Source organism: Rhinichthys klamathensis, unplaced genomic scaffold, assembly GCF_029890125.1.
Source record: "Rhinichthys klamathensis goyatoka isolate OS25496 unplaced genomic scaffold, OSU_Roscu_1.1 h1tg000378l_1, whole genome shotgun sequence".
Lineage (NCBI taxonomy): Eukaryota > Metazoa > Chordata > Actinopteri > Cypriniformes > Leuciscidae > Rhinichthys > Rhinichthys klamathensis.
Window position 1 is genome coordinate 1,305,915 of NW_026606885.1, and position 25,859 is coordinate 1,331,773.

The following is a 25,859-nucleotide window of genomic DNA, read 5'->3' on the forward strand; positions in this document are numbered from 1 at the left end:
AGTAAAAAGAAAAAGAAAAAAAAAGACACAGTTTGCTTGCTGAGATAAAGTAATAGGTAAACATTTTCCATGATGCTAGGGTTCCCTCTTGAGTTTGAAATGTGGTTCTGCATGCCTTTTTATTACTAGAAAATGTGGCAAAACTTGTCTCTTGTTTACAGTCACGATACTATTTTGTCTGTCATTGTGAGCCATCGCTCCGATCATTTTTGTGGTTGTCACTCCCGAAACTCTGCAGTGTGCATGACCAGGGCAGACCCGGGGAGCGTTGGACGACATGAGCACCACCCTTGAAGTGTTTATAATTTGTAGCCTAATCTTTATATTGAACAAAAGGAGGTTTTACAGGAGAAAACAAGTCTCTGACACCTAGCCCTACACTTTTATGGGAAGAAAATTTAAGAAGAAGAAAAACAGTAGGCTGCACACACAATATGATTGCATCCAATAAAAAAGAACAACACTCTTTTTTTATTTATTTATTTTTTATTGAAAGAACAACACTCTTTGCAGCCTACCTGCCACTCAATTTACGCAGTAGGCTATACATAAGCAGCATATATTTCAAACTACATTTAAGACTTAAAGTTTTTAACACAAAACCACAACGACTTACTGTCGTGCAAATAAAGTGCCACAACACCCCTCTGTCTACAACAACCCTGCCGACAACAACAACAACACAGTTGTTGTCCAACTACATACAGTATGTCACCAACTTCCTGAAGATTCAGAGGAGAACAGCGCCTCCTCTTTCACTTTCAGTTCGGACGATCATTTCCATAAAGTGACCAAACAGAATATACCGACAGATAAGCCTGTGTTCGTGGTGTCTTCATATTCCAGCTTAGTCTATATAGATTGTCAATGAAGAATCACAGGCTATGGAATATTTAGCAGACAGACGTTTGTAAGCGTGTTTCGTTTGGGATATTAATTTCGAAAGTTTCAAATGAGACACAGATGCATTTGTTCTTAAACTATAGGCTATAGGCTACGCATACGCGTATGATTATGAATGGAACATTTACATCGCCTCTGTAGTGGGGGAGCATGACATTCAGGAGTTATTTTGGACCTTGTCTGGTAAGTTTTTTTTTTTTTTTTTTTGCCGTTGGGAAGTAGATTTATTCAAAACCATTTGCGGTGTAGCTACTGTTCCTATTTAAACTAAATTCACAACCATAATTCACTAATCTAGACATAATTAAAAATAATAATATAATATGCTACTGCATGGCCTATCCACTTTTGGTAAAAATGAGGAAACGAGTGCTCAAATTGACTCTAGGACCGGTGTTAATAGGAACTTGTGCCAATATTATATATCTCTTTGTGATGTCGGTCTTCTATGTCTCATCCCTTTAGTTGGGGTCTGATTGTGACTGTTGACTTTGAGAAAAGGCTGAGTTCCACTATGAGCACTCAGTTGATCCTAAAACAGCGAGCAGAGCTTCTGGCAGTCCTATGTGGTGGAGGCAGTGCTGAACCTCTGGACTGTGTTCTGGACTTACTTCTGGCTTGGGAGGTTCTTGTCTGGGAGGATTACCTAAACATACGAGTGGCGGAGAAACCCTTATGTTCTAATGTCAGGCAACTTTTAGATGTGGTGTATGATAAAGGAGAAGATGCATGCAGCTTTTTTTTGGCTGCAATTAACCAGATTTTACCAGAGGAGCAGAAGGCTGTCCTGTGTTTTGGGAACGGGTGTGCTGTGGTGGGCAAGAACAGACCAGACACTGCAACTTTAACGTTATTGGCTGACAGGCCAGTCTTAGTGACAAAGCTCAGAGATAATATTGACGGAGCTTTGAATGTTTTACTGACAACTGGGTGCTTCACCATCAAAGATTGTGATGGGGTGCAACTACCTGTATACACACCGTCACAACAGGTAACTTGATTGAATACTGCTTTAACCCATACATTTGTTTACTTCTTTGTATTATGAAATCTTGAAATTTAATGTGCCCCATGACTAAATTATGTTTTATTAACAAAGTTCGGGAGGAGCACGTTCAGATAATTAACCTAAATTAACACAAGAGGAGCGCACTCAGTTAATCAACAAATTGCCAAAATAAGAGGAAGCTATATACAGACTTACCACCATTCGTTGACAGTTTAATAGCATCCCTCCACCACCCCTTCTCCTCACTTCTAGTCATAACCACTCTTACAACAACCGGGGGGAGTACTCTGGGTTCGGGCCAAATTCCGAACTCGGAGCCCTCCCCCCGGACAGCACGCCAAATACACATAACCTTTACTCCACTTAATTACATGTAAGTGTGAACTTGTGAACTATCATATAACTTGCCCCATGACTAAATTCATTGTCAGTGACAGTTGAATTGCCAAACATGAACAATTTCCAAATGAAAATTGTCATATTGTGATATATCTCTCATACATGCTTTAGAAATTGAGCTATTTTCCAATAGTAATTGATAAGTTCAAATTAGTTTCACATATGACATTTCTTTCTTCCAAGCCTGTTCACAGTAAATGTCCTTTACTTGCTTAATGAATGTATATCCAGTGATCTTGTTGGATTGTTGCAGGTTCGGAGGCTGTTAGACCAAGTAAACTTTAAAGGGGAAACTGCTGCAAAGACCTTACTACAGTATCTAGAACAAACAGAGCCAACCAGACCAAACCCTGAAGATAAAGAAAGTCACCTTTCTGCTGGTATAAGACATTTCTCAGTCGTATGGACAGGATGTCTTTTTTTCATGTCTTTGTCTTTGATGTTGCATAAGATGCAAGAAATGGGCATAATTATGTCACTTTTATTTATTTGAATAAATGTTGACTTAAATAAATAAATGTAAAATAAATATAAATACATTTAGAAATATAAATAAAATAATAATGAATACAAGATAATACAATCATTTTTACATTTATTTTTTTTCTTTATTACTAATAAGTTAGCTTATCAAAAACATAAATGTAATTGTCAATACACTTTGTCCTCTACTTTACATTGTTTCTCCAGATTGTCTGCTGTACCAGACGAAGCTGCGAAGCTCTGTTGCTGCACAGTCACTCTTTCTTAGCACCTACGGTGGGACAGGACGTTTCTCCTTGGATGATATTTACACTGATGGACTTCTTGAAGTGATGGATGGTTCTGGTGAAACTACTACATTAGGGCTGGAGGATGTGGTAGGTCCCATAGGGAGTCTAAATGAAGATGCTGACACCATTCTTCTGTCTGGGGAAGCAGGAAGTGGCAAAAGCACACTGCTTCAGCGACTGCACTTGCTCTGGGCTAGAGAAGCTTTGCTCACAAACACTTTCCTGCTGTTCCCCTTCAGTTGCCGCAAACTGAATGCAGAGCACAGAGAGTTATCTCTGAAAGAGCTCCTCTTCCTGCACTGCTGCTGGCCTGATCGAAGTCAGGATGAGGTTTTCCAGTACATCCTAGACCACCCTCATATGGTCCTCTTTACTTTTGATGGGCTTGATGAATTTAAACAGGGTTTCACAGATGAAGAACGTCACTGCTGCCCCACAAATCAAGTGCCTATACATGTATTGCTTTTCAATCTGTTGCAGGGTACGCTAATGAAGGGCATTTTGAAGGTGGTCACCAGCAGGCCACAGGCTGTGGGCCCATCGCTGAAGCGCTATCTCCGCAAAGAAGTGCACCTGAAGGGTTTTTCTCCTAGAGGTATCAACTGCTTTGTGAAGAAACATCATAGCGACCCTGCTATAGCTAGACGTGTCATAGAGTCCCTCCAGAGTAACACGGTGTTGCTAGGTCTTTGCCACATCCCAGTCTTCTGCTGGATTGTGACCAAGTGCCACCGGGAGCTTCTGGGTGGTCAAGATGGTATTCCTCAGACCATCACTGATGTCTACCTCCTGGTCTTACAGCATTTCTTCCAGCGAAAGTCATCTCAGCCCCAAGGAGTCCTGGGAAAGGCCTGGTTGGAGGAACATTTGGACACAGTGTTAAAACTTGGACAGTTGGCATTGGAAGGCCTGGAAGCCTCTTGTTATGTGTTCTCAGGATATGAGCTGCAAAGAAATGGGCTCACAGAACAGGATGTCAGCATGGGTTTCCTCATTTACTGCAATGACCTATCTGTGACAGATTGCAAACACTATGAGTTTCTGCACATCACCTTACAATGCTTCTTCGCTGCTCTGTATGTTGTTCTGAATCGTAACAACAATCGCTCTGCTATCTCCAGACTCTTTCAGCCTCAGTACAGGCAGTTGTCTGGCCTGTCTCAAAGGTGTCTTGGACACTGTATTGATCCTTCAGTTGAGGAGGTGAAGACCCATGTGGCAGAGACACCAAACCTCCAGATTACAGCTCAGTTTGTGTCAGGACTTTTTTCTCAGCGGCACCATAATCTCCTCCTGGACTGCTGTCCTACTGCTGTGCGTGAACGCAAGTTCAAGCAGGTAGTGAAGTCATTGTCTAAAGGGATGCAGAGACATTTCAAGTCAATACCTCGTCCTGTAGAAGGGGAAAAGAAGAGCATGCATGCCATGCCAAGTTTTGTTTGGCTAATCAAGTGCATATATGAAATGCAAGACAACAGTATTGCTCAAGATGCCGTGGCTAAGTTGGACGTTGAACACCTGAAGCTCACCTATTGTAACATTGGACCGATGGAATGTACAGCGCTGACGTACGTGCTGAAGTACCTGCGGAATCCTGTTGGGCTTCAGTTGGACAACAATTCAGTAGGAGATGTGGGCGTGGAGCAGCTTCTACCGTGTCTACATATTTGTCACTCCCTTTAGTAAGATGAGAGATTAACTGATGGTTGTGTTTGAATTGATGTTTAAGCTTTCTTTTTTTCTTAATTTAAAGAGTTAGTTCACCCAAAAATGAAAATTCAAAAATCTACTTCTTGTATCATTTACTCAACCTTTTTTTACATTCCAAACCTGTATGCATTGTGGAACACAAAATAAGATATTTTAAAAAATGTCAGATTTTTTTGGTCCACACATTAAAAAAAATCAATGAGGCCCAGTGTTGTTTAGACCCCAAAATATCTTCCTTTCTGTTCTGCAGAAGAAACAGGGTAATGCAATTTTGGAAGATGTGAGGATAAATACATGATTTTCTAAAACTTCTGAATTTTGCAGTTTAAGGAACAATAACATATCAGATGAAGGAATCCGGAAACTTCTGGAAAAGGGAATGAAGTGCGAAAGCTTCCAAAAAATAGCGTGAGAATATCAAACAACTAAATTCTGCATCTTATAAATAATGATAATGCATATTTTATTGTTATACTTATACAACCAAGTTTTATTACTACCTCATCATTTCATCAGGCTTTTCAACAACAAGCTCACAGATGCTTGCACCCAACACTTTGCTTGGCTGCTAAAAGCAAAGCAGAACTTCCTGGCTTTGAGGTCAGCACTTACTTTATCTAAGGTTATTATGTTAGTTCTGGCCTATGGGATGATGATCATTCTAATCATACCAAATATATAATTACTTTGTAGGCTTGGAAATAATAACATCACATGCGTTGGAGCAGAGCAGCTTGCAGAAGGCCTAAGCTACAACCAGTCTTTGCAGTATCTGGGGTGAGGTCAATGATGAGAAAGAATACTGTGCTCTAATGTTCCAATTCTGTGGCTTTATTAAATTATATTTCCATTCTGACTTCTTATTTTCAGATTATGGGGTAATAAAATTGGGGACAGGGGAGCTGAGGCATTGGCAACTGCGCTGAAGAATAACACATCGCTAATATGGTTAAGGTAATCCTGTAAAATCCTGTGTTAATTCTGCATTCTATGAAAAAAAAAACCTTGCAGCTAGCTAATGCTAAACGGTGGAAATGGAAAGGTTGCCCAGTCAGATCAAACTAAATTTGCAGAGCACTGAGCTACTCTACGCAGCATGTGTTTCTTTTTGTGTGTAATAATAATGTTTGCGTTGGTTTGTTTCAGTCTGGTGGATAATGGTGTGGGCAGTGCAGGTGCATGTGCTCTGGCTAAACTCGTCAGTCAGAGCAAAACTCTGGGGGAACTGTGGTGAGTGTGACTTATTTAAACTACTTTGTTTAAAAAAATTGAATATATATTTAATTTTTAATTAAAAAAAATGTCAGAATTACATGCTTTCTCTCTATCTTTCTCACTCAGGCTGAGCAAAAACTGCATCAGCAGGGACGGAGTTGAGTGTCTGATAGAGGCACTGAAAATTAACTATAGTGTTAAGGAAGTCTGGTAAGGTAATTTTCCAGTATTTTAGCTGACTGTGTGTGCTAGTTTTACTCAATAAATGTTCATGTGTTTTCTTTAGTAGTGGTTTTGTATGTTGGTTGTAAATACCTAAATACCCTTTAGAATATTTTTTATGAATTCTGTCTGCCAAATTAAAAAATTCTCATAACTGTGTCAACAAGTGAAACCAATAAAACCATACATACATGCAGTCAAGAATCAACAGAAGTGTTAACAGAAGGGTTAAACTGTGTTCCCTGGACAAATGTGGGGCATGTTGTCACATGTTTTTTTTTGTCACAAGTTATACATTTGCATACTATTTATTAATTACAATAGTTTTTTTGCCAAAACAATAGTTAGATATTTTTTAATGTGTGTGTGCTTTTTGTGTGGAGTTTTTTTTTGTTGCTGTGTAATATATTGTTCATAGTGGTTCAACTGTTTAAAGGCCTGTAAACTTACCTAATTTAATGTGACAACATGCCCCATGTAATGATTATCAGTTATCATGCAACTACTTTGGGACTTGATTAATCTTAGTGCAAACATAATTTCAACTATACTTTATTACATTAATACCCATGCCTGGTGAATGGTTTGTGCTGTGAATAATATTAATGTCCTTAATACAAAGGCTCTTTGCTTTGTACTCTTAAAGGCTGAGACAAAATAATCTGAGCCCAGAGGAAGAAGAGGAGCTGAGCAAGCAAGAAAGCAGATTGACCTTCTGAGGGCAAGAAGGCTCTGTAATGCCTGCCACCAAACTCCCAAATCCAATGCTCATCATTTTCTTGAAAAAAAAAAACAACAACAACAAAAAAAAACTTGCACACAAGCAGGAAGCCATAGCTATTCAAAGTGCCTGTCTTGTAAATGGCTGATCTGGACTGGAGTAGAGGTAGCTTAAAAGCTAAATATCCAGGGTCCAATCAGAGCGTCAGATGGGGCCGGAGAATGACTGGGATCCTCTGTTACCATTGTGACGTGAATGTGCCCCAGCTTGCTCCATCGAGACTGTCAAAAATGTACTCTTTGTAGAGGAAAACCTTAATAATAAGATGTAAACCGCCGAAGCAGTACACAAACTGAACTTCTACACAGAACATCAGGAGCATACACAACATTTGTCTGACTTTATCCATTGAACACATCCTTAGTTTTCATTTATGGTAGGCTACATGGTATTTTTTTTATATGGGAGTTTAATTTTTGTATTGTATATTCATGGTCTATACGTCTGTTACTTGCAACACAGCTTGTCAGGGTTTGTTATGATGTTTTTAAATCCCTTTAATTACATCTTCTATGACTTATATTTCATGAAAACCATATATTTATTTGTTTATTCTTATTCACACAAAATTCATTAAACAGCTGTTACTGATAAAGGTTTACAAGAGCTTCATCTAGGATCTATGTGAAACATGCTGTAAAAGTAAGCATCAGATGTATATGCTTGGAAGAACAAAAAGGAAATAAACTGCAGTGTACAACCTGTCACCCAGCCAGTTCCTTAAAAACTCTTCAGCCAAACTACTGGAAAACCCCAAAAGGCGGGGCTAAGTAAAGGACAACCGAAATGACCAATGAGATTTGAGCTGTCACTCACTGTCCAATAAGAGAGCAAGTTTCTCTCCAATAAAGTAGCACGTTTGGTTTAACCGTCACATACACACACAACCACACTGTAAATAATACTCACACTGATTTCAAATGAAACAACGGCCTCGGTTATACCAATATTACCGGATTTTATTCGAGTTTCCCTCATCGTTTCACCCAGGATTATTACCAGCGTGTTTAAAGTGCACGGAGGAGGCGACTGTCCCTCCATTAACCGGTAGTATTGCGGAGTGGAGTCAGCGCTGGCTTCAGCTGAGCCCATCCGACAATGTCAAATAAACACCATCATCATCATTACTAACAGCGCCACGAGAGTTTCACTGGAACAATCTCAAATGCCATCGAAGGCGGACGGGTGAATACCGGGATATTTAAACGTCAGGTAAGAGGAGTCTGATCCGCTCATGCTGATGTCACCTGTTTACCTCTACAGACTGACTCTGACACATGACTAGCTTTAGATCCGTAACTGTAACCAGAGCTGCTGATTATACATGACAACACAGGGTTATCCAGCGATGACATTATCTCCAAACCGAGCTCTATGAGTAGGAATAACCGTTAACAGAGAAGCTGATAGTTTGCCTTCTGTACCTGGTCATTGTCATTTAGTGTAAGGCCTGTCCATCTCTACTGCATCGTTTTCATCCGGCAGTCAGAGTCTAGAGAAAGTACATAACGCTGGTGTGATATTTACATTGGGTGTATTACATCATGGATACAGTGATTGAACTTACAAAAGCCGGTACATATTGCTAATACATTGGCATTACAGGTGGGTGTTCCTGGCTCTGCATGCTTCCTATGTTGACAAAGCATCAACTTCATAGATCACTGTCTGTTGAATATCAATGCCTGTGGAGGGAGAGACAGTCAGCATGAATGTTGTCGCTCAAAGCTTGAGAGTCCCTCACAGTGATCATGAGTATTGTTTAGAGCTGTGGTTCTCAACTTTTTTCTTAGGGTTGCCCTGTTTTACATGTCATAGGCTATGCTTCACACTCACAGCTACAAAACAACAACAGCAAAACAAGTACCATTGAGATGAATGGGAATGCTAACACTATGCTTTGGCATTATAGCCCTCCTTGATCCATTCACATGGAATTAAGCTGGCTTGACGACCTCTTAGAATTGGAACCCTTTGACTTGTTTGCCTAGAGAGCACTAATATTTACCAGAACACTGATCTCTGTATGGATAGGCTCGGCTGTAGACGTTAATCAAAACCGTATTGTCATTTTTAGGATGGGCCAAATCACTGCCGAACCACCTAAGCTGCAGGATCTTTCTTCGCTGCTACATCTTACATTTCAGACAGAAGTAGATGACACGTGCAATATCAGTAAAAGGTCATGCAGTAGAGCATTGCCTGTCTCGTCTTTTATTCTTGCTATTAGTCATTATGCAGTAGTGGTATGTGTGCACTATTATTGTGCATACAGGAAGCTCAGAGTGAGATTTAATTCGCTGTGTGAATTCCCCTGCTGCTGGGGGAAAAACCAACCAGTCACACAGTCTCTGTTGGTGCAAGTGTGTTCGGCTGGTTATTCTAATATCGTGGTCATTGATGAGGTATGCCAGTTTGCCAAGTCAGTGGTTGTCATGTGATGTTGCCTAAAGGAAAATTTCACCCATAAATGATGATTCTGTCATCATTTACTCACCCTCATATCATTTCTAAACTGTAGCACACAAAAATTTCTGTAGTACACAAAAGAGGATATTCAAAAAAATGTAGAATATTTTTTCTTTTTTCGATATCTTTCATTGTATGAACAAAAGACAGACTTTTTCAAAATATTTTCTGTTGTATTCCATAGAAGAATGATGGTGAGGAAATGAGTCTGATGACATAATTGGGATGAACATGAACTATCCCTTTAAGGACCCACATTTTAAATTGAATGCCAAGTGGTAACACAACAGAGTAGCAGAATTTTTCAAACACAAGTATAAGTAAGTAAAATGGTTGTTAACCCTTTCATGCATAGAGGTCAGCTATTCAAAAAGCATTTTCTTGCATATGAATAGGTATTGATGGCATAGTTGCACATCAGCCTCTACAGTGGACCCATATGCATCATCCTATACACTGCCACCAAATGGCAAGCCGTTGTACTGTATGTCACATTTTTTTCTCCAAACCAAGATGGCCGAAAGCCAGTCAGAAATGCCAAGTTGCGTCGGGATGTCCATCCATTCCTTCTGTCCTAGGAGACTCTTGCAGGAAAAAAAAAATGTTGTAGCATCAATGCATGTTACTTGTAATCTGTTACCGTTACCCCTGACACTGCTCATGTCAGATGAGATTGAAAAACACAAAGGAAAACATCAATAGATGAATGTAGATTTCAGTCTGAGGTTTTCTCAGAGAGGAGAGCTAGAAATGTGTCCATCTTGAACATCATCAGAATTATTAGCTAATAATGGTAAATCGACAAATCGGTAAATAGACTGGCTGGAGCGTCAGCGTTATCTACATAATCTGAGTTGGGTACCACTTTCCACAGAGTTGTACCTTCACCGGTTGTAGAGATCTTTGAAGGAATAACGTCCTCATGTTCTGATATCAAAGACACGAGAAGTTCAACTTGTTGAATTTGTTCTCTGTCTGCTGGTCGAAAGGGAACGAACTCAATTGTATTTGCAATATTTTGCGTTTATATTTTTTGTATATATTTTATAGTTTTCACATGTTTTGATATAATTTTATTAATTGGTTTGTTAAATACACACAATATTGCTGTGTTATTACTGTATTATGTTTAATAAAGTATCTCTTCAGTTACAACCAAATAGACATCTAAAAATCTCTTTGAAAATGTGTAAAAAAAAATCTTGTTTTTCATGCCCCATAAGAGCATTAAAAACACAGGGGAAATCCTGACTCAGTTTGTCATAATTCTTGCATGAAAGGGTTAAACAAAAACAAAGTCAATTGTACTGCACACACAGGACCAAAAAAGTTATTATTACCATATAATTTAGTTGAAAATCAATATTTTTTTAATACACAAACAGAATAAGTGTGATTTTATATATTTTTATTTTCTAGGCCTATACAAATTGATTTTGATAGTTTTATGCTCTTGACAGCCGATAATTAATCACATGAAACTGTCAACTGTCGGACGTTTTGGTCACCACAAACTCATGTTTATTCTCGTTCTAAGTGAGCCCATATTATGTAGTCTTGGTCAAATTTTCTTTACCCTGATATGTTTTGGTCATGGTTTTTGAGGTTAAGGGCATGTCTACTGGTCCATTTTGAGCTTCTATAAATGACAGATGCATTTTCACCAAAATACCTTTTGTTTGGATGCGATGCACTGCATTTTTTTGTCAGGAACAAAAATATGGGAAGCATTTTCTCCTTCCTTTGAAAAGGTAATATACGTATTACTTTCTACTATATGACTATAACTTTTTGCACAAGTTGCATAGATGCATTTTATTATTTGCATTTCACATAGTGCCATTTTTCCCTGCTCTCCGAAACCCTGTCAAAACAGACGTGTGACCTATTTTTGGGCTGCGACCCACCAGTTGAGATCCACTAATTTAAAATATGATTTAAAAGATGTTGTGCCATTTTTCAGCACAATTTCTTCCTAAAAAGTTAACTAGACTAAACCCGTGGAGGCCTAGATCAGTGGTTCTCAGCGTATTTTGGGCCAGAGCCCCCTACCCATTATCTAGGTCCCTCACCGGCCCCCATCAAATAAAATGTAGACTTCCCTAAATAAATTTTAATGTTGATGATTATTCAGCATTTTTTATAATTAGGCCTATTATTATATTTACACCATTCAAATGTTTGGGGTCAGCACGATTCTATATTAAAAGAAACTGATACTTTCATTCAGTAAGGATCCACTAAGTTAGACTTGTTACAAAATCTTGTTCAGGAAATATCCATAGGGGAATTTTTACAGAAGGATTTTCAGTTCTTCCTTTCCTGAAACTTTTGAAAAGCTTTTTTTTCTACTGTGATTTTAACTCTAATTTTCAGTGAATGTTTTTAATAGAATTTTAGTGAAAAATAATCATATTTATCCCTCCATTAGAAGATATCCTGTTTTTGAAAAATAGATTGAAAAATAGATTTATCATTTCATATCTCTATTTCAATCTTTCAGTTCATCAAAAAATTCTGATTAAAAAAACACCTCCCATTCCACATTTTTATAGCACAATCATTTTCAGCTAATAATAATAATCATGGTGGGAGTGGTGAAACCGCTAGTGTGGCGGTGCGGGCATGTTACGGATACGTGGTGTAAATTTTTTAACAATCAAAAAGCATGTCTAATTAATTGAAATAATGTATTGTGAATCATTGAACTTATACAACATTTAAAAAAAATATATGAAAAAAAAAATTCACCCTAATTCTGTGTTCTGTTTTTTCTGGTAATAAAATGAAGACATAAAACACAAATTTTATCATTTATCATCAATTTTAATCATATGAAATTAAATAAACTTTTTGTCAAATAACGTGCTGCACAATGAGCTTTACTGTTAAAATTAAAACATGGATTATTCCTTAAAAAACTGAATTTTGATGATAATTTATTTGGATTAGTGTTAGTATTATTACATTGGGACATATCTAAATTCTACTGTACAACAGTAATATATTTCTGTCAAGTTAAACCGAACTTTTATTTTGACGGGTTGCCGTGAAGACCTTTTGAGTTTCTGTGTGTTTATGTCATGATGATAGTTTTTCTCAAATGAAGCGGTTAAATGATCACGAAGTGACTTTAGGAGTGGATCTAGAGTAGGGCTGGGTATCGATTCAGATGTTCAAATTCGATTCTCGATTCGATTTCGATTCTCGATTCGACTATAATGAATATAGATGTAATACAAATCTCAGTCTAAATATCAGTTATAATTTTTTTGACAATTTTCTATTACATTGATCTCACCTAAATGTTTGTTTTTACAATGGGGTAATTTTTTTGTTAAGAGTTTATACAGCACATGGAAGCTTGATTTCAATCTTTGAATTAAATTGAAAAAAGCAGCACAAATAAATACAATAGAATAGGCCTAAAGACACAAATAAAGAGACATACAAAGAAAAGTTTTTGGGTAGGTCAGAAATACTACAGAAACTGAATAAAGTAATCCAATGTAAAATAACACTGGATAGTCTTTTAGTCCTGACTGAATTAAATACATAGGCTATTAATTCTGATTCCTTACAATTAATGCTATATTATGTTGTTTTGCCAACAAAATTAATGACAGACACACATGGCTGCGTTCACTGTAAGAACTAGTGCACGGATCCATTACTGTTTACTGTCTGTCACACGCGTTTTATGTAAGCAATAAGGTACGAGAGGCTGTGCTGTATCGTGAATAAGTAACGGCTGGAGGGCGTTGTTAGGCACGACGCGAAGCGGAGTGCCTGCAACCCCTTCAGCCGTTACTTATTCACGATACAGCACTTGCCTCGAGTACCTTATTGCTTTTATAAAACGGTTGCCACACAATAAAAATATTAAAGCCGAAAAATATGTATCTATGCAACCAGGGCCGGATTAACCATTAGGGCAACTGGGCACTTGCCCAGGGGCCCATGACATCTAAGGGGCCCTGGGCACCAGGGGCGGAGTGGCAATCGGGAGAGTCGGGAGTTTCCCCGGTGGGCCGGTAGTGTTTCGAGGCCGCGAGGGCCGGTCTGATAAAATGTATTCATTGCAAGTTCGCCATGCGCACTTGTGGCCCAAGCGAGGGGAAGAAAAAAATATTTTAGATAACGGAGCGTATATTTTCACTAAGTGACTGTCTTTTTAGCAAAAAGACGCCCGTCACGGGATAGCTACAGTGGCGTAGGTCGTAGCGCGCGAACTGCTTGATAATATCTTTTGATGCGCTCGACCCGAGTTCGAATCCGCCTTTTGCCGAACTCTCTCTTCTCCCCTTTCCCAACACATATGAGATGTAAAATGTATAACCTAACATAAAGGTCTCTAGCGTTATATTTTGCCAACGAAATAAAATCGAAACCATGATATGGCTTTGTGCCTTTATAAAACAGCACAAGACTTTAAGAATAGGCATCCTGTGTGTGCTGGGTGATTTAAAGAAAAGTGCGCTCTTTGCTCACGCGATCAGCATGGTTATCTGGTGTTTTCTCCTAAATAAAAGCTCAAGGGTTTCTTGCAAGTGAAGAAATTAGGACAAAAGTATTTTAATTTTCCTGTATTATAGTGTAATGTAGACTAAAATATACTTTTGAAATATTCATTTTCATTTATAGTACATTTATAGGCTATACGGATTTTACGTCATAGGAATAATTATATAAATCATTATTACAGTATTATAATAATTGTTTGGCATCCTAAAACACCATTGATAATGTAATGTAGACTGAGACTCTCATAACTAAAAAGATGTTTGAGCCCTCTTTATTGTCCTGGTACAAATCAATGCTTTTTCTTTGTTCAACGAGCAGTTCATGGGTTGAAGCTCTTAATTTTGATCTCTCAAAGAGCACCAGATTGATGCATTTAACCTTAAAATGTACAAAATTTTCTTGCGGGGGAGCATGCCCCCGAACCCCCCTAGAGGCACAGAGGTCCACCCAACATAGTTTTACAAAATCCTATGTGAAAGAACAACCATTTATGAACTTTAATCCAGCATAGTACAACAAAGTTCCTTTTAAGTCAGTAAAACTGTAAATGCCATATTAAAATGTCCTTGGGCAAAATATACATTTGGCCTGCCTAAGAGGGGGCCTACAAGACATTGTGCCCAGGGCCCTCTGAACTCTAGATCCGGCCCTGTATGCAACTTTCATGAAGTAAAATCACTAAAAGCCTGCCTTCCGCTGGAAAAAATAGTCCCGGAACGTGAACAGCAACAGAAGTTACATATATTATTTCGCCAATAGATGGCGGCAAAGACTGTCTTTATGAGTGAGTGAGTGAGTGAGTCTGTAGAGAAGGCTTTTGAAAGGACTCGAACTTGTGATCACGGAGAAGACAGACGCAACTGACAGATGACTAACGTTATGCACGGAAAACCCCATGACTGTTAAAAGGACAAAATATGCAGCGGACATTCAAACGCATTTTTTTATTATGAATATAGGACTGACCTGAAGGAAAATGCTACGTCTACTGTAAATGCAGGTACATACACTCGCTTACTCGATCTCTCACAATGCTCTGCTCTAGCTTTAAATGAACAATATCAATGAGATGAAACATCTGTTTAAGTTGCTAAGAGTGGTTGCTAGGGGTGTTGTGTAGTGATACATAGAACCGTTGGGTGAAGCGGTCATAGCCGTGTTTTATCGTGAATAAAGCACAGCTATTGACCAATCAGAATCAAGGATTGGAACTAACCGTTTTATAAGCTTATTTAAGACATAACCGACTGTCTTTATGAGGTTACTCACCAAGACCAGAGTTTTGACATCATTTTGCGTGTTTTTAACTGTTAAAGCGATATAATCCACGAAAAAGAACTTTTGTTACTGGCGAGCTGTTTGTGAGGCGGATTTAGGCTTTACTGTATGAGCACGCAGTGAAAAACATGCGCGAGTGCGCGAGCACAGGATAGTTTAAAATTGCTTGAATGTTTAAACTGGTAAAACTTAAAGACGTGAAAATGATAAACGTTAGTTACGATGCAATGCTGGCCCGATTGTGCAAGTGAATCATGTCCCGACTCCTAAACACGAGTGTGTATCGACGCCTGCAGCGCTTGACGCTTGCCTTGTGCAGAGTGAGAAGACGCAGCACCGCGAGCCCTGAATATGGAAAAAATCGATTCGTGGCCGTTGAGAATCGATTTTGAATCGACCACATTTTGAAAAACGATTAATCGAAAAATCGATTTTTTTGCCCAGCCCTAATCTAGAGCCTGGAGAGGAAATTCATGCATTTGTGTCTTCATATAGGCAAAAATACAACGCAAGCGTCACACGTGCTTCCCTGTGTGTGTGTGTGGTAAATGAAACTGCGCGTCGGCTGCACCATTCATTCACACAGAACATGCAGGATTCGTATTTAAATGGTCTTTGTGGTTTAATATCCACACACACTAGTCTACATCGCGATTTGATTTCAAGTGGACTGAACTGCTTTCTATTTAATCTTCAAAAAAATGACAAATTCCGTGTTATACAGTAAATTCCGTTTTTATGACTGGATTTCGTCAGCATTTTAGGTGGGGCGGGGTGTCGTTTTGGGGGGGCCGGCCGCCCGCCCCCCCCAAAACAATGGTAGGGGAAACACTGTATATATATGTATATATTCACATGGATATATATATATATATATATGGATTCACATATATATTTAGGTGTATATTATAATATTACTATTATTCACTTATATATAATTCATGTAATTGAAAACCACATTTCAGATTTGATTTGACTGGGTAGTTGAAATATCATTATCGTTAGTTTTCCAAGGAGCAACAAAAAGCCTTGTGAATAGAAATAATATTTATGAAGAGCTGCGTGATTCTGGTTAAATTGAAATGGATTTTTTTTTGTTTCAAACAGAGATCACAATTCTCCCACGATTCTGAACAGACAACTAAACAAAATAACATGTAATTTACTGACAAAATGTTAGGCTAATTGCTGCAGTCTATTTAAAATCTTTAATTAATCGGAATGAATTATTTTAGAAAACGGTTTGAATGAATGATTCAATGACTCACTCATAAAGTCTTCACCTGTTTCATTATGTCTCGTACACATTGTGTGATTTTGGTTGTCCCAGACAAAAGATGACCTATCGTTGCAATTTCTGTGGTTGTGGCTCCTAAACAGTTGTCCTACGTCGTACTATGAGAGAGGTTCAAAGACGGCTGTTGTCACTCTCTTGCGGCCAAAGATAGCCTGCGATCATTTTCTGACAGTATCGAAAATTTAGCATGATCATCTCAGTATCATCTACAGTAGGTCGTAGGTCATCGACCTATGACCTACTGTACGTCTACTGACTAGCCAATAAAAATGCAACATGAAATGGTGTAATGATCAACGGAACATAAAACTTAAAACTACTTACCTCATGCTCCAATTGGCATGCCAGCCAAGTTGGCATCTTTTCCCTAGCCTGGCATGACCGCGTCCATATTCTCCTCTTTTTCGCTTTCTCCATATTTTTCAGCGCATAGCCTATAAAAACCACAATTGCCACAAGTGCGATTCATCTTGCTCTACTTGTAGCACATGCTGATGACATTTTATTCTTCTATACTAACTTTGCGTCGTAGCCTACGATTCAATAGGTGTCATCATCATACAGTCTACATTCATGTCGTACCCAAGTTTATTGGATGCATGTCGTATAGTGCGATTTGTAATGATCTTATAGGATTGGCGAAATTTTACAGTCTGTAGCAGGCATTAAAGGTGCATTGCGCAACATTTCATGTTAAAAATACCCGTTTTTCTAACCCATACATGCTTAAACAATTGCCTGATGGGCTGAATGAGCCCTTCTCTGATCACTGCGATTGCCTCTATAATCCTGTACAGTAAAATAAATAAGAGGGATTCGGAACGGAATTTGAGACTGGGCGTGACGTCATGCGCGCTCACCTGGCTATGTCTGGCAGGTTTGTGTATTCGCCGGCGCCGCCATTCTCCGTATCAGCGAAGACAACTCGAGCGACAAAACTTTAGTCAACTTTCGACAAAAGTAGAAGATGGATTCAAAGAGACCGGCTTGTAGTTCATTCCGAACCCCAACACAAACTCCACGTAAGACAAAGAAAATAAAACGTTTGTCTAGTGCCACCAAAAGGGCCAAATTGGAGTCAGACAGGCGTCGGAATAAGACGAGAGTCAAAATCGGGAAAGCTTTCAACAAATGGAGAGATCTCCGGTCTGCTCTAGGGCTCAAACGGGATCCTCAGTTGGCTTTTTTCTTGATAAAACGGTTCATTAACGTATTTCCATAATAATACAATCATAAGTGGATAGTAAACAGATAAAATAGTTCAACATGGAGATAGATACCCTCGTTTTCCCCTCACACATAAGTGTGTAATTTACTCAAATGCCTTTCCTTTCATATATTTAAAATGACTTGCAGATTTATAACTTTATTACCTCTGAAGACATTATGACTAAACAAAAGGTTTGAGCGGCTGATGCTCATTTGGTTATGCAAGCGTGCGTGTGGTCCATGAGCGTGCACCTCTGGTTGCAGTTTCGCTTGTCGCCAGAGGGGGGCATAGTTCTGCAAAAACTCAGAGACTAACGCAATGCACCTTTAATGGATGAATCAGCGTTTTTGAATGAATCTCTTGAGTGAATGATTAAATTGCACATTTTTTACAGTCACTTGTCGCCACCTGGTGGCATAACGATGTAATCTGTACAATCATTATTTGAAGGAGTAGGGTATTCCTGCAATACCAGATGCTGGAGTTTCAGGATCGCATTTCTAGGAACCTAGTTTTTTTTTTTTTTTTTATGTAGGAGTTTATACTATTTTACAGCACTTACTATTTAGTTCTGTATTTATATTGTTATTTTTCAGGAATGATTTAGTTGTTTAATTGCAGGGCTCCAGACTGCGACCAAATGGTCACATTTTGCGACTAAAATTTGAGAGTGTGCGACTGAATTTTACATCCAGTCGCACATGTGCGACCAGTAAATTTGCCTCACGTTAAACGCATGGTTAAGCGTGGAAGGGGCGCGTCAATGAATCTGGAATGAGTGAGTGTGACAAAAATAGAGAGCGCGCGTGTCTGTGGGAAGGAAACGGAGACAAATATCACAAGCTGCTATGTGCGTCTGAGCAATGAGCAATCTATTCCGGACCAATAATAGACAGAGCAGCGCATAGCCTTTCTTATGTATATCAATGGAGCAGCGCCCCGAACCATTGACAGTAAAATAAAGACCCGAAGAAATCCATTGAATTCGCCTCAGAATTAATAGTTAAAGTTTAGTAAAAGTAAATAGTAAAAGTTTTTTGTTGTCATTTTTTTTAACGAGATTTGTTGTCTAATGCTTGCATTATTTGGTACAAAGTGCATACAATTTTTAATGGCAAACTCATGTTTCCTTGTTGTTTACCTGTTAGTAAAATATGAGGGCCTATAGCCTATATTGGTTTTGTAAAGCCCTATGTTATAGTGCTCCGCCGTAGCTCGACGTGCACCTCCAAAAAATTGTAACTACGCGTCGAGGCGACGCAGACCACAAGGGCTGTGATTGGTCAGATACATCATTTCGGGAGTGAAGCTTTTCCGGTTTCCCCCTCCCGCTATACCGCCATTTTTAAAGTGACCACTGCACTGTTTGTTTTAACGATATCAAGTTGAGGAACGTTTGATTCTTCTGCGATTAAACATTTGCAATAAAATCATTTGTTGTTCAGCGTCGATTAGCTCCAGCTGCAACAACATTCTCTCTCTTTCGCTCGCCTTTTGGTGCGTTTCCATTACAGATTTGCGCAAAACTTTTGCGATTTGTTTCTATATGTAGATAAAAAACTATTGCGAAATGACGGCGTTAACCGATGTTATCCGACTAAAACGTCTTTTTTTTCCTCTCGCCATAAGCCATTCCAAAAATCATGGTAACGGACGTTGGTTTAACGTTATAGCCTATATCAACTTTTATTCAAGACACAGAGGTCCATAGACAACACAGTACAGATATAAATGTAAAAACAATACAAAACAATTAAGAATGATGCGGATGAGGCATCATTTAACATATACAGGCTTCGGGTCCAATGTTTCCAAAAGCAAGATGTAGCCTATACCTTGTGTCACTAGCCACCGCACTAGACATTATTATTATTAATGGAAGGAGACGTGGTGTGTTATCCAAGCATTGATGGCAGGGAAAGACACGGAGTTCTCCCTCATTTCTGCTCCGAGGTCTTGATTGTGGCATTTCTTTGAGGTTTAGAGTCCAGTGGGCTATTCCTGTAATTATTGTTTCTTTTATGAATTTAATAAAGAACTCTGTCTCGTATTAATTCCAAACGGTCAGTGTAGCCTACTTTTGTGTCCATTCGTTTTCCCTTATTTAACCCGTAATTGCAAAACGAAAAATTAACGGTTGTTGTATTTTTAAAACGCAAAGTTAAACACCAACATTTTAATTTGAACTGTACACCAAATGCTGCGCAAAAAAAATAAAAAATAAAAATATCGACGAATTTTAAGATAGCCTATTTGTTTTTGATTTTTTGCTCCTTTATCATTTTGCTATTTAACATTTAAAATATTCACAAATTAATATGGAAAAAATGTAGATTTTACTGGTTTTCTAAGGCCAAATTAGAACCTGGAAATTATATTTTCCCCGCAGTGCTGAATGAGAAGACCATAACCACAGCCTACAGAAAGGGGATGTATAGGTGAGTTATAGGCTATAATAAATGTGTCTGAAAAAATAACGAGGCATTTTAATTGTTTATAAATAAACTATTGTTTAATAAATCAATGTCGGCTAAAAACATATCTCCATCTCCGGATGCACCTTTAGAGAGAAATGCACCTTTCATACGGATTAGCCTACATAATCAGAAGGTATTAGCTTTCGATTCGAATTTGTTCGTTTTAAAGTGGACATTTCAAGCTTTACCCTATAGGCTTTATTTTGTTTCAGTTCTCGCGCTTCAGTTCACGGAGACCATGAAAGCGCGCCTGATTGTTTTATTTTATTTTACAAAACCACAACGCTTTCTTGTTATTGTGAGTTTACGCAAATAAAAGTAGTTGCGAATAATGTATTATTATTTTCTGTATGACCAGAAATGATAGAGTATTTTAAGTTGTTTCCACTGTTGATAGGTAAATGCAAGTGTTCGCGCCAGCGCGCCTATCCCTGCCATCCAGTGCGCGCTCCGCACAAACACTTGGATATGCGTCAAAATCTTGTGTTTATTTCTGATAATCTTAGCCCCGTATTATTATTGTCCAACCTGTATTTTGAATGAGATGTGACGAATTGCTTTGTTCCTTTTTTGGATAAAAGCGTCTTCTATATATGTAGCCTAATAAATGTTATAATAATGATGATAATTATTATTATTATTTGCGGACACGGACCCCAAACACACCGCGTCTTCTAAGTCAAGTGACTGTAAATGCGCAAAACCTTCCATTGCAGTTTTGCTAAATATTCCTTTTTCGAATTGCCTGAAAAACCTCCTCATGCGAGCGTAAAATCTTTTTTGCGATAAACGGGAGTTTATGCGAAATGGACGTGGTTCCATTGTGCGTTTTCAATTCGTGCAATTTGAAGGGTAATGGAAACGAAAGCGGAACCGGCGCACGGAACCAAAACAAACTAGCAAAGAGATTCGCGAAGCACACACCCCCCTAGCGTTCTGGTGTGAAATGCACCGCGATGCAACGCAACCTGACGCAGAACCATAAAACGGCCACGACGCCGTAGGAGTTACGGCGTAGCTACGCCGTGGAGTTGACGCAGAAGCATAATGAGGCCTTAAATCCCTCCTTTCCGCGAGCTACTCTGCTCTGATTGGCCAGACAGCTCAGTCTGTTGTGATTGGCCTACCGTGTACAGCGCACACGTCGAAAACAAAAACGCCCTTTGCTGTAACAACGTCGTCAGCATGGATTTTTCCTGATGCTTGTCCATGGTCCTGAGGCTTCCTACACTGTAACCAAAGAACGTTCTTCTATACTCTTTGCTGTAACTAAACACAGTAACGAACAATCACGTCGTTTTGACCATATCAATGCGAGCGCGAGTCCAATGATTAAACACTGGAAGAGCTAGTTGTTCAACCCGAACCTCCATCGCAAGGACGACTCGAGCAGGACGTTTCTCAGTGATACACTAGCGGTACCCAGTTTGAGGTACATTATAATATGTTGCAACTGTAATTCCTCACCATCAGCACTGACAAGTGCATGTCCATCAACAAACCGATTATTTTAGTTGTACTAATTTATTTTCCGAGTATTTTTCTAATATATTGCGGAAACTGTATCGATAACAGTACATGTAGTTAACTGTTATGCAATGTACATTAGCCGAGCTCTACAGTGAATGATCTGATGTAACAAACGTTGGTAAAACAAATATTTCCTCAAAAGTATTGAGAACGACATCTGCATTAATAGACACAGTTTTAGGTAATAGTGGCCCACAACTGATTAGCAGAAGTATTTCAGTAAGACAGTGATAATGTGAGTTAGCCAGTTAGCAGGAGACCTACACAATATAAAACTCAAAACTAAGTTTTTTGAACACCATCGTTCAAGAGCAAGCGGTGTGCGAATCCTGCATTGAACTCCGAGATTTTAGAAGCAGTCGTCAGTAAAATAAAGGGAACACAGCAAAAGTTTAGGATGATACTGCTGTGATAGGGCTGCCAACTCTCACGCATTCAGCGTGAGACTCACGCAATTGACCTATGGCTAAGCCACGCCCCCAAACGCGATGAGCCAATCACAGTGCGCATAGCTAACCCAATACACTCGGACATTCTCTGCTTCCACGTCCATTGAAATGCATTGCAGTTAGTCAGTTTTCATTCGTTTTTATGTTTTTTCTTCAGGGTCCGAAATTAACACCCGCCAAGCGCCAAATGCGGGTAGATTTTCCGTTTGGCGAGTAAATCTCAAAAGGCTATCCGCCCCACGGGCGGGTGAATGTTCATACCAAAATAGTAATGTAACGAGTTAACGTTAACGAGTCCTCTTATCGATGCTCCTCCTGCTCCAAAGCGAATTTTTGTCCCGCCATAGTCTTATTTGATCTGTGAGTAACAGACGACAGTAGTGCGTGTGACAGGGCACAACTGAAGCACGAGCAGAGAGAGAGCCCCGGTCGCGCGCACGCACTCTTTCTCTTAGCGCCGTCTTGCTCTCTCTCCTTGTCACATATTATTCAAAATAAATCGACACGATGGTAAAAGGTCGAAAGACCATAGTTTCATGTGGAGCATTCGGATATATTTTTTCCTGAATTACCGCTGGGTGTGAATTGTGCTAAAATACATTATCTTCTCTGAAGCGTTCCGCACATTCAGCTGACATAAACCACACTTTAAATAAACGAAAAAACCTATCCAGTGATCCAGTGTTTTCTGTGTTGACACAAATCTTGTGGGATGTCCTTGCCAGGCCAGCTGACAGTCTTGCCTGGGCCCGGGACAAGATCATCTTAGATGAGGCCCCCCCACGATTTTTTTTATTTTTATAAAACACCATATACTTTTACCCAAAATGAATAATAAAAACACGTTTAAATGGGTACATTTTCTATAAATGTCTTCATTTTCTTTTCTGACATAGCCTACTGCAGTTCTTGTTAAAACACACTAGACATGCATAATCTGTGCATTTTGGGCACTTTTTGTGTGAAATCATATTTATTTTTTGTCCATCAAAAGTGTGCTTTCACTTTTAAGCATGAGCAGCGCAGCAAAAATAGACTCGGATCTGACCCATTATCTGTTCACCGATGATGACGATGCATTTCAGCCGGCTTTTTATTTCTCATCTCCATAAATAGTAGTAAAGCTAATCCAAGGGCTAGAAATCAATGAATTCTTTGCTAATACTTCCTCGTCATCATGGAGAGCGCAGTTCGCACCGCTCTCTCCTTTCCACAAGCGTTTGCTCTCCCGTGGCGTCTGTCGTTGCTATGCAACAATGAACTTAGGCGCGCCTGTAAAAACGAGCGCGCCGCGTCGCTATTATGAGCTAATATCCAACATATTTCCATATGTGGCTCTTTCCTCCTTTCTTATCAACAAGTGGATTTACAGCCACCACAGCAGCAGCACCGCCGGTCGCCATGTCTCAGCGCTTTTATGAAGAGGACGCAACTGCACGCGCTTTGGGCATGCACGCGCATCCCGGGTTTGAGAAAACCTGGTACCGTGGCGTGACGTTTAAAAAGAAATTTGTACCGACTTGGTACCGAAGTGCCGGGTCTTTGACAACACTCATAAACGTTGGCTGCGCTGTTTCTTACCTTGCTCTACGTTGACTTTACTAACGTTAGTTCCAGCTTCACCGTCACCACCTTTTTAAAAATATTTGTTTAGGACATCTCGAAGGCCTCTATTTTCTTCTTCTCTTTTCTTTTCTTTTCTGAGCACCGGACTTGTGCTGACCGGACATTTTGAGCGTAACGTTAGCCTACTGAACTTCAAATCAAATGACAACATCATATTTCGATCAGTGGCCAAACCATTTTTGTTTGGGGGGGGGGGGGGGGGGGGGGGGGTTCTTGACCACAATTTCAAGGACAATTAGGAAGAAAACGAATAAAAAGCTTTTATGTAACTCAAATATTAGATATTTTTTCAACAAATATGCCTATTTTATTTATTTTTTTAACAATTATTCCATAATTTAATGAGGGCCCAGTTCTGGGCCCCCCTCCCTACCCTGGGCCCGGGACAACAGACCCGTTTGTCCCCCCCTGTCGGCGTGCCTGGTCCTTGCTTCTGGGATAATCACACAACGCGAACACATCCGATAATGACACGTCCAATTCGCGAACTAATGACTCATTTGAACCGATTCATTTTAATGAATGGTTAAAACAACTGATATTTAATTCCAGTCCTTCAGTTCCTGATCGGATCAGTCAGAGTAAATGGAGTAAAAAAAAAATAGTCAGCGTAAAACTAAATATTTTTTTTTAAATAATTATAATATATTATTGCATATATTTTATTAAATATACATTTAATTTGTACAGAACTATTTTCATATAGGCACCACCACAAAAATATTATTTTAATGTGTGTAAATTGTGTAATATGTGTGTAAATAAAAGTAAAAATGGAAAATAATAGACCAGAAATATGACAAAAATGTTTAAATATAGCCTATATATAAATTAATGTATATGTGACACAAAAAGGCTGTTTATTATTTTGGCCGGTAAAAAATATGCTTGGCTGGTGGATTTTTTCATCTACCAGTCCCAGTGGCAGGTGAGCCAAAAAGTTAATTTGGGACCCTGTTTTTCTTGTCATTTTAAGTTTAAAATGGTAAAACGGTGTGCATGGGGTACATGCAACTCCGGCACTAGGTATCCCGAGAGGCAGGGCGACGGTATGTATTTTTTACCCTTTCCCAAGCCACATCTCAACCGAGATAAAGTTATGCGGTAGACCACAACACCAACTAAACATGGATAAATTAAACAATGTCTACATCTGTTCTAAGTCAACAACGTATTTGAACGTTATCTTTAACATCTCTAACGTAACGTTAGGCTAACGTTAGCCTAACATTAGAAAACGTTGACGTTAGCTTCTAGCTGCGTTGTACATCATGTCACTTAGCTTCATTAACGTATCTTTAAATAACCGAGATTAACCGAACCGTTGAACAAATGTTAGCAATGTTGGGCTGAATGATTCATGTAAATAATGCAGTGCATGAACAATGCTGATCCTCTATCTTGTTGTCTGGTACGTTTATCACGTTTACACTGTGACCTGTAAATTTTTGCCTGGAGCTGAAGCTTTTCATCGACTTTCTCAACAATAAAATTATTAATATAACCCTCCAATGAATAGTTAAGGCCCTTTTGGTGACTTCGAGATGATATATAATCTTTCTGTCTCCAAAAATCATCAATTGCCTCCTGTGAAATGTCTCCTACTGTGACAGCGCCTGTCACCGAATGTTGGCTGTTTGTCCGAGTGAGTGGAGGGGGCGTGGCTTAGCCATAGGTCAATTGACCCAATTCTCACGCTCTCAAGGCTGATTTATACTTCTGCGTCGGACCTACGCCGGAGCCTCTACGCTGTAGACTAGGCGTTGGTTTTAATTTATACTTCTGCGTTGTTGTCCGCGTTGATGCACGCAGAGGGAACATGTCAAACCCGAAGGAGGGGTTCTAGCAGACCAATCACAGCGCTTGCGTCCGCGTAGAATTGACGCGTTGTTACATTTTTGGAGAGGTGCACGTCAGGGTATGCGCGCTACACACAGCCTACGACGTAGCTACGGCGGGAGGTCGACGCAGAAGTATAAATTGGGCT

General features: G+C 39.2%; 2 protein-coding genes across 4 annotated transcripts in view; both read left to right on the top strand.

Moving 5' to 3' along the window:
* Nucleotides 1-743: 743 nt before the first annotated feature.
* nod2 (nucleotide-binding oligomerization domain containing 2) lies at nucleotides 744-7,027 on the top strand. Of its 2 annotated transcripts, none has more exons than XM_056233841.1 (11): nucleotides 744-1,086; nucleotides 1,369-1,894; nucleotides 2,565-2,691; nucleotides 3,002-4,766; nucleotides 5,119-5,202; nucleotides 5,311-5,394; nucleotides 5,488-5,571; nucleotides 5,665-5,748; nucleotides 5,941-6,024; nucleotides 6,136-6,219; nucleotides 6,878-7,027. In XM_056233841.1, exons 2-11 carry the CDS (start codon nucleotides 1,418-1,420, stop codon nucleotides 6,948-6,950), a joined length of 2,946 nt encoding a protein of 981 aa, XP_056089816.1. In that variant the 5' UTR covers nucleotides 744-1,086; nucleotides 1,369-1,417; the 3' UTR covers nucleotides 6,951-7,027. The 2 variants fall into 2 exon arrangements, with proteins under 2 accessions (XP_056089816.1, XP_056089817.1); XM_056233842.1 differs by having other exon boundaries at nucleotides 1,369-1,588.
* An 830-nt stretch (nucleotides 7,028-7,857) lies between these two features.
* Nucleotides 7,858-25,859, top strand: part of cylda (cylindromatosis (turban tumor syndrome), a) — a 58,288-nt gene continuing 40,286 nt past the window's right edge. For both annotated transcript variants that reach the window (XM_056233843.1, XM_056233844.1), the window contains exon 1: nucleotides 7,858-8,224. The gene's annotated coding sequence lies outside the window, so the exon portion shown is untranslated. The remainder of the gene's footprint in view (nucleotides 8,225-25,859) is intronic.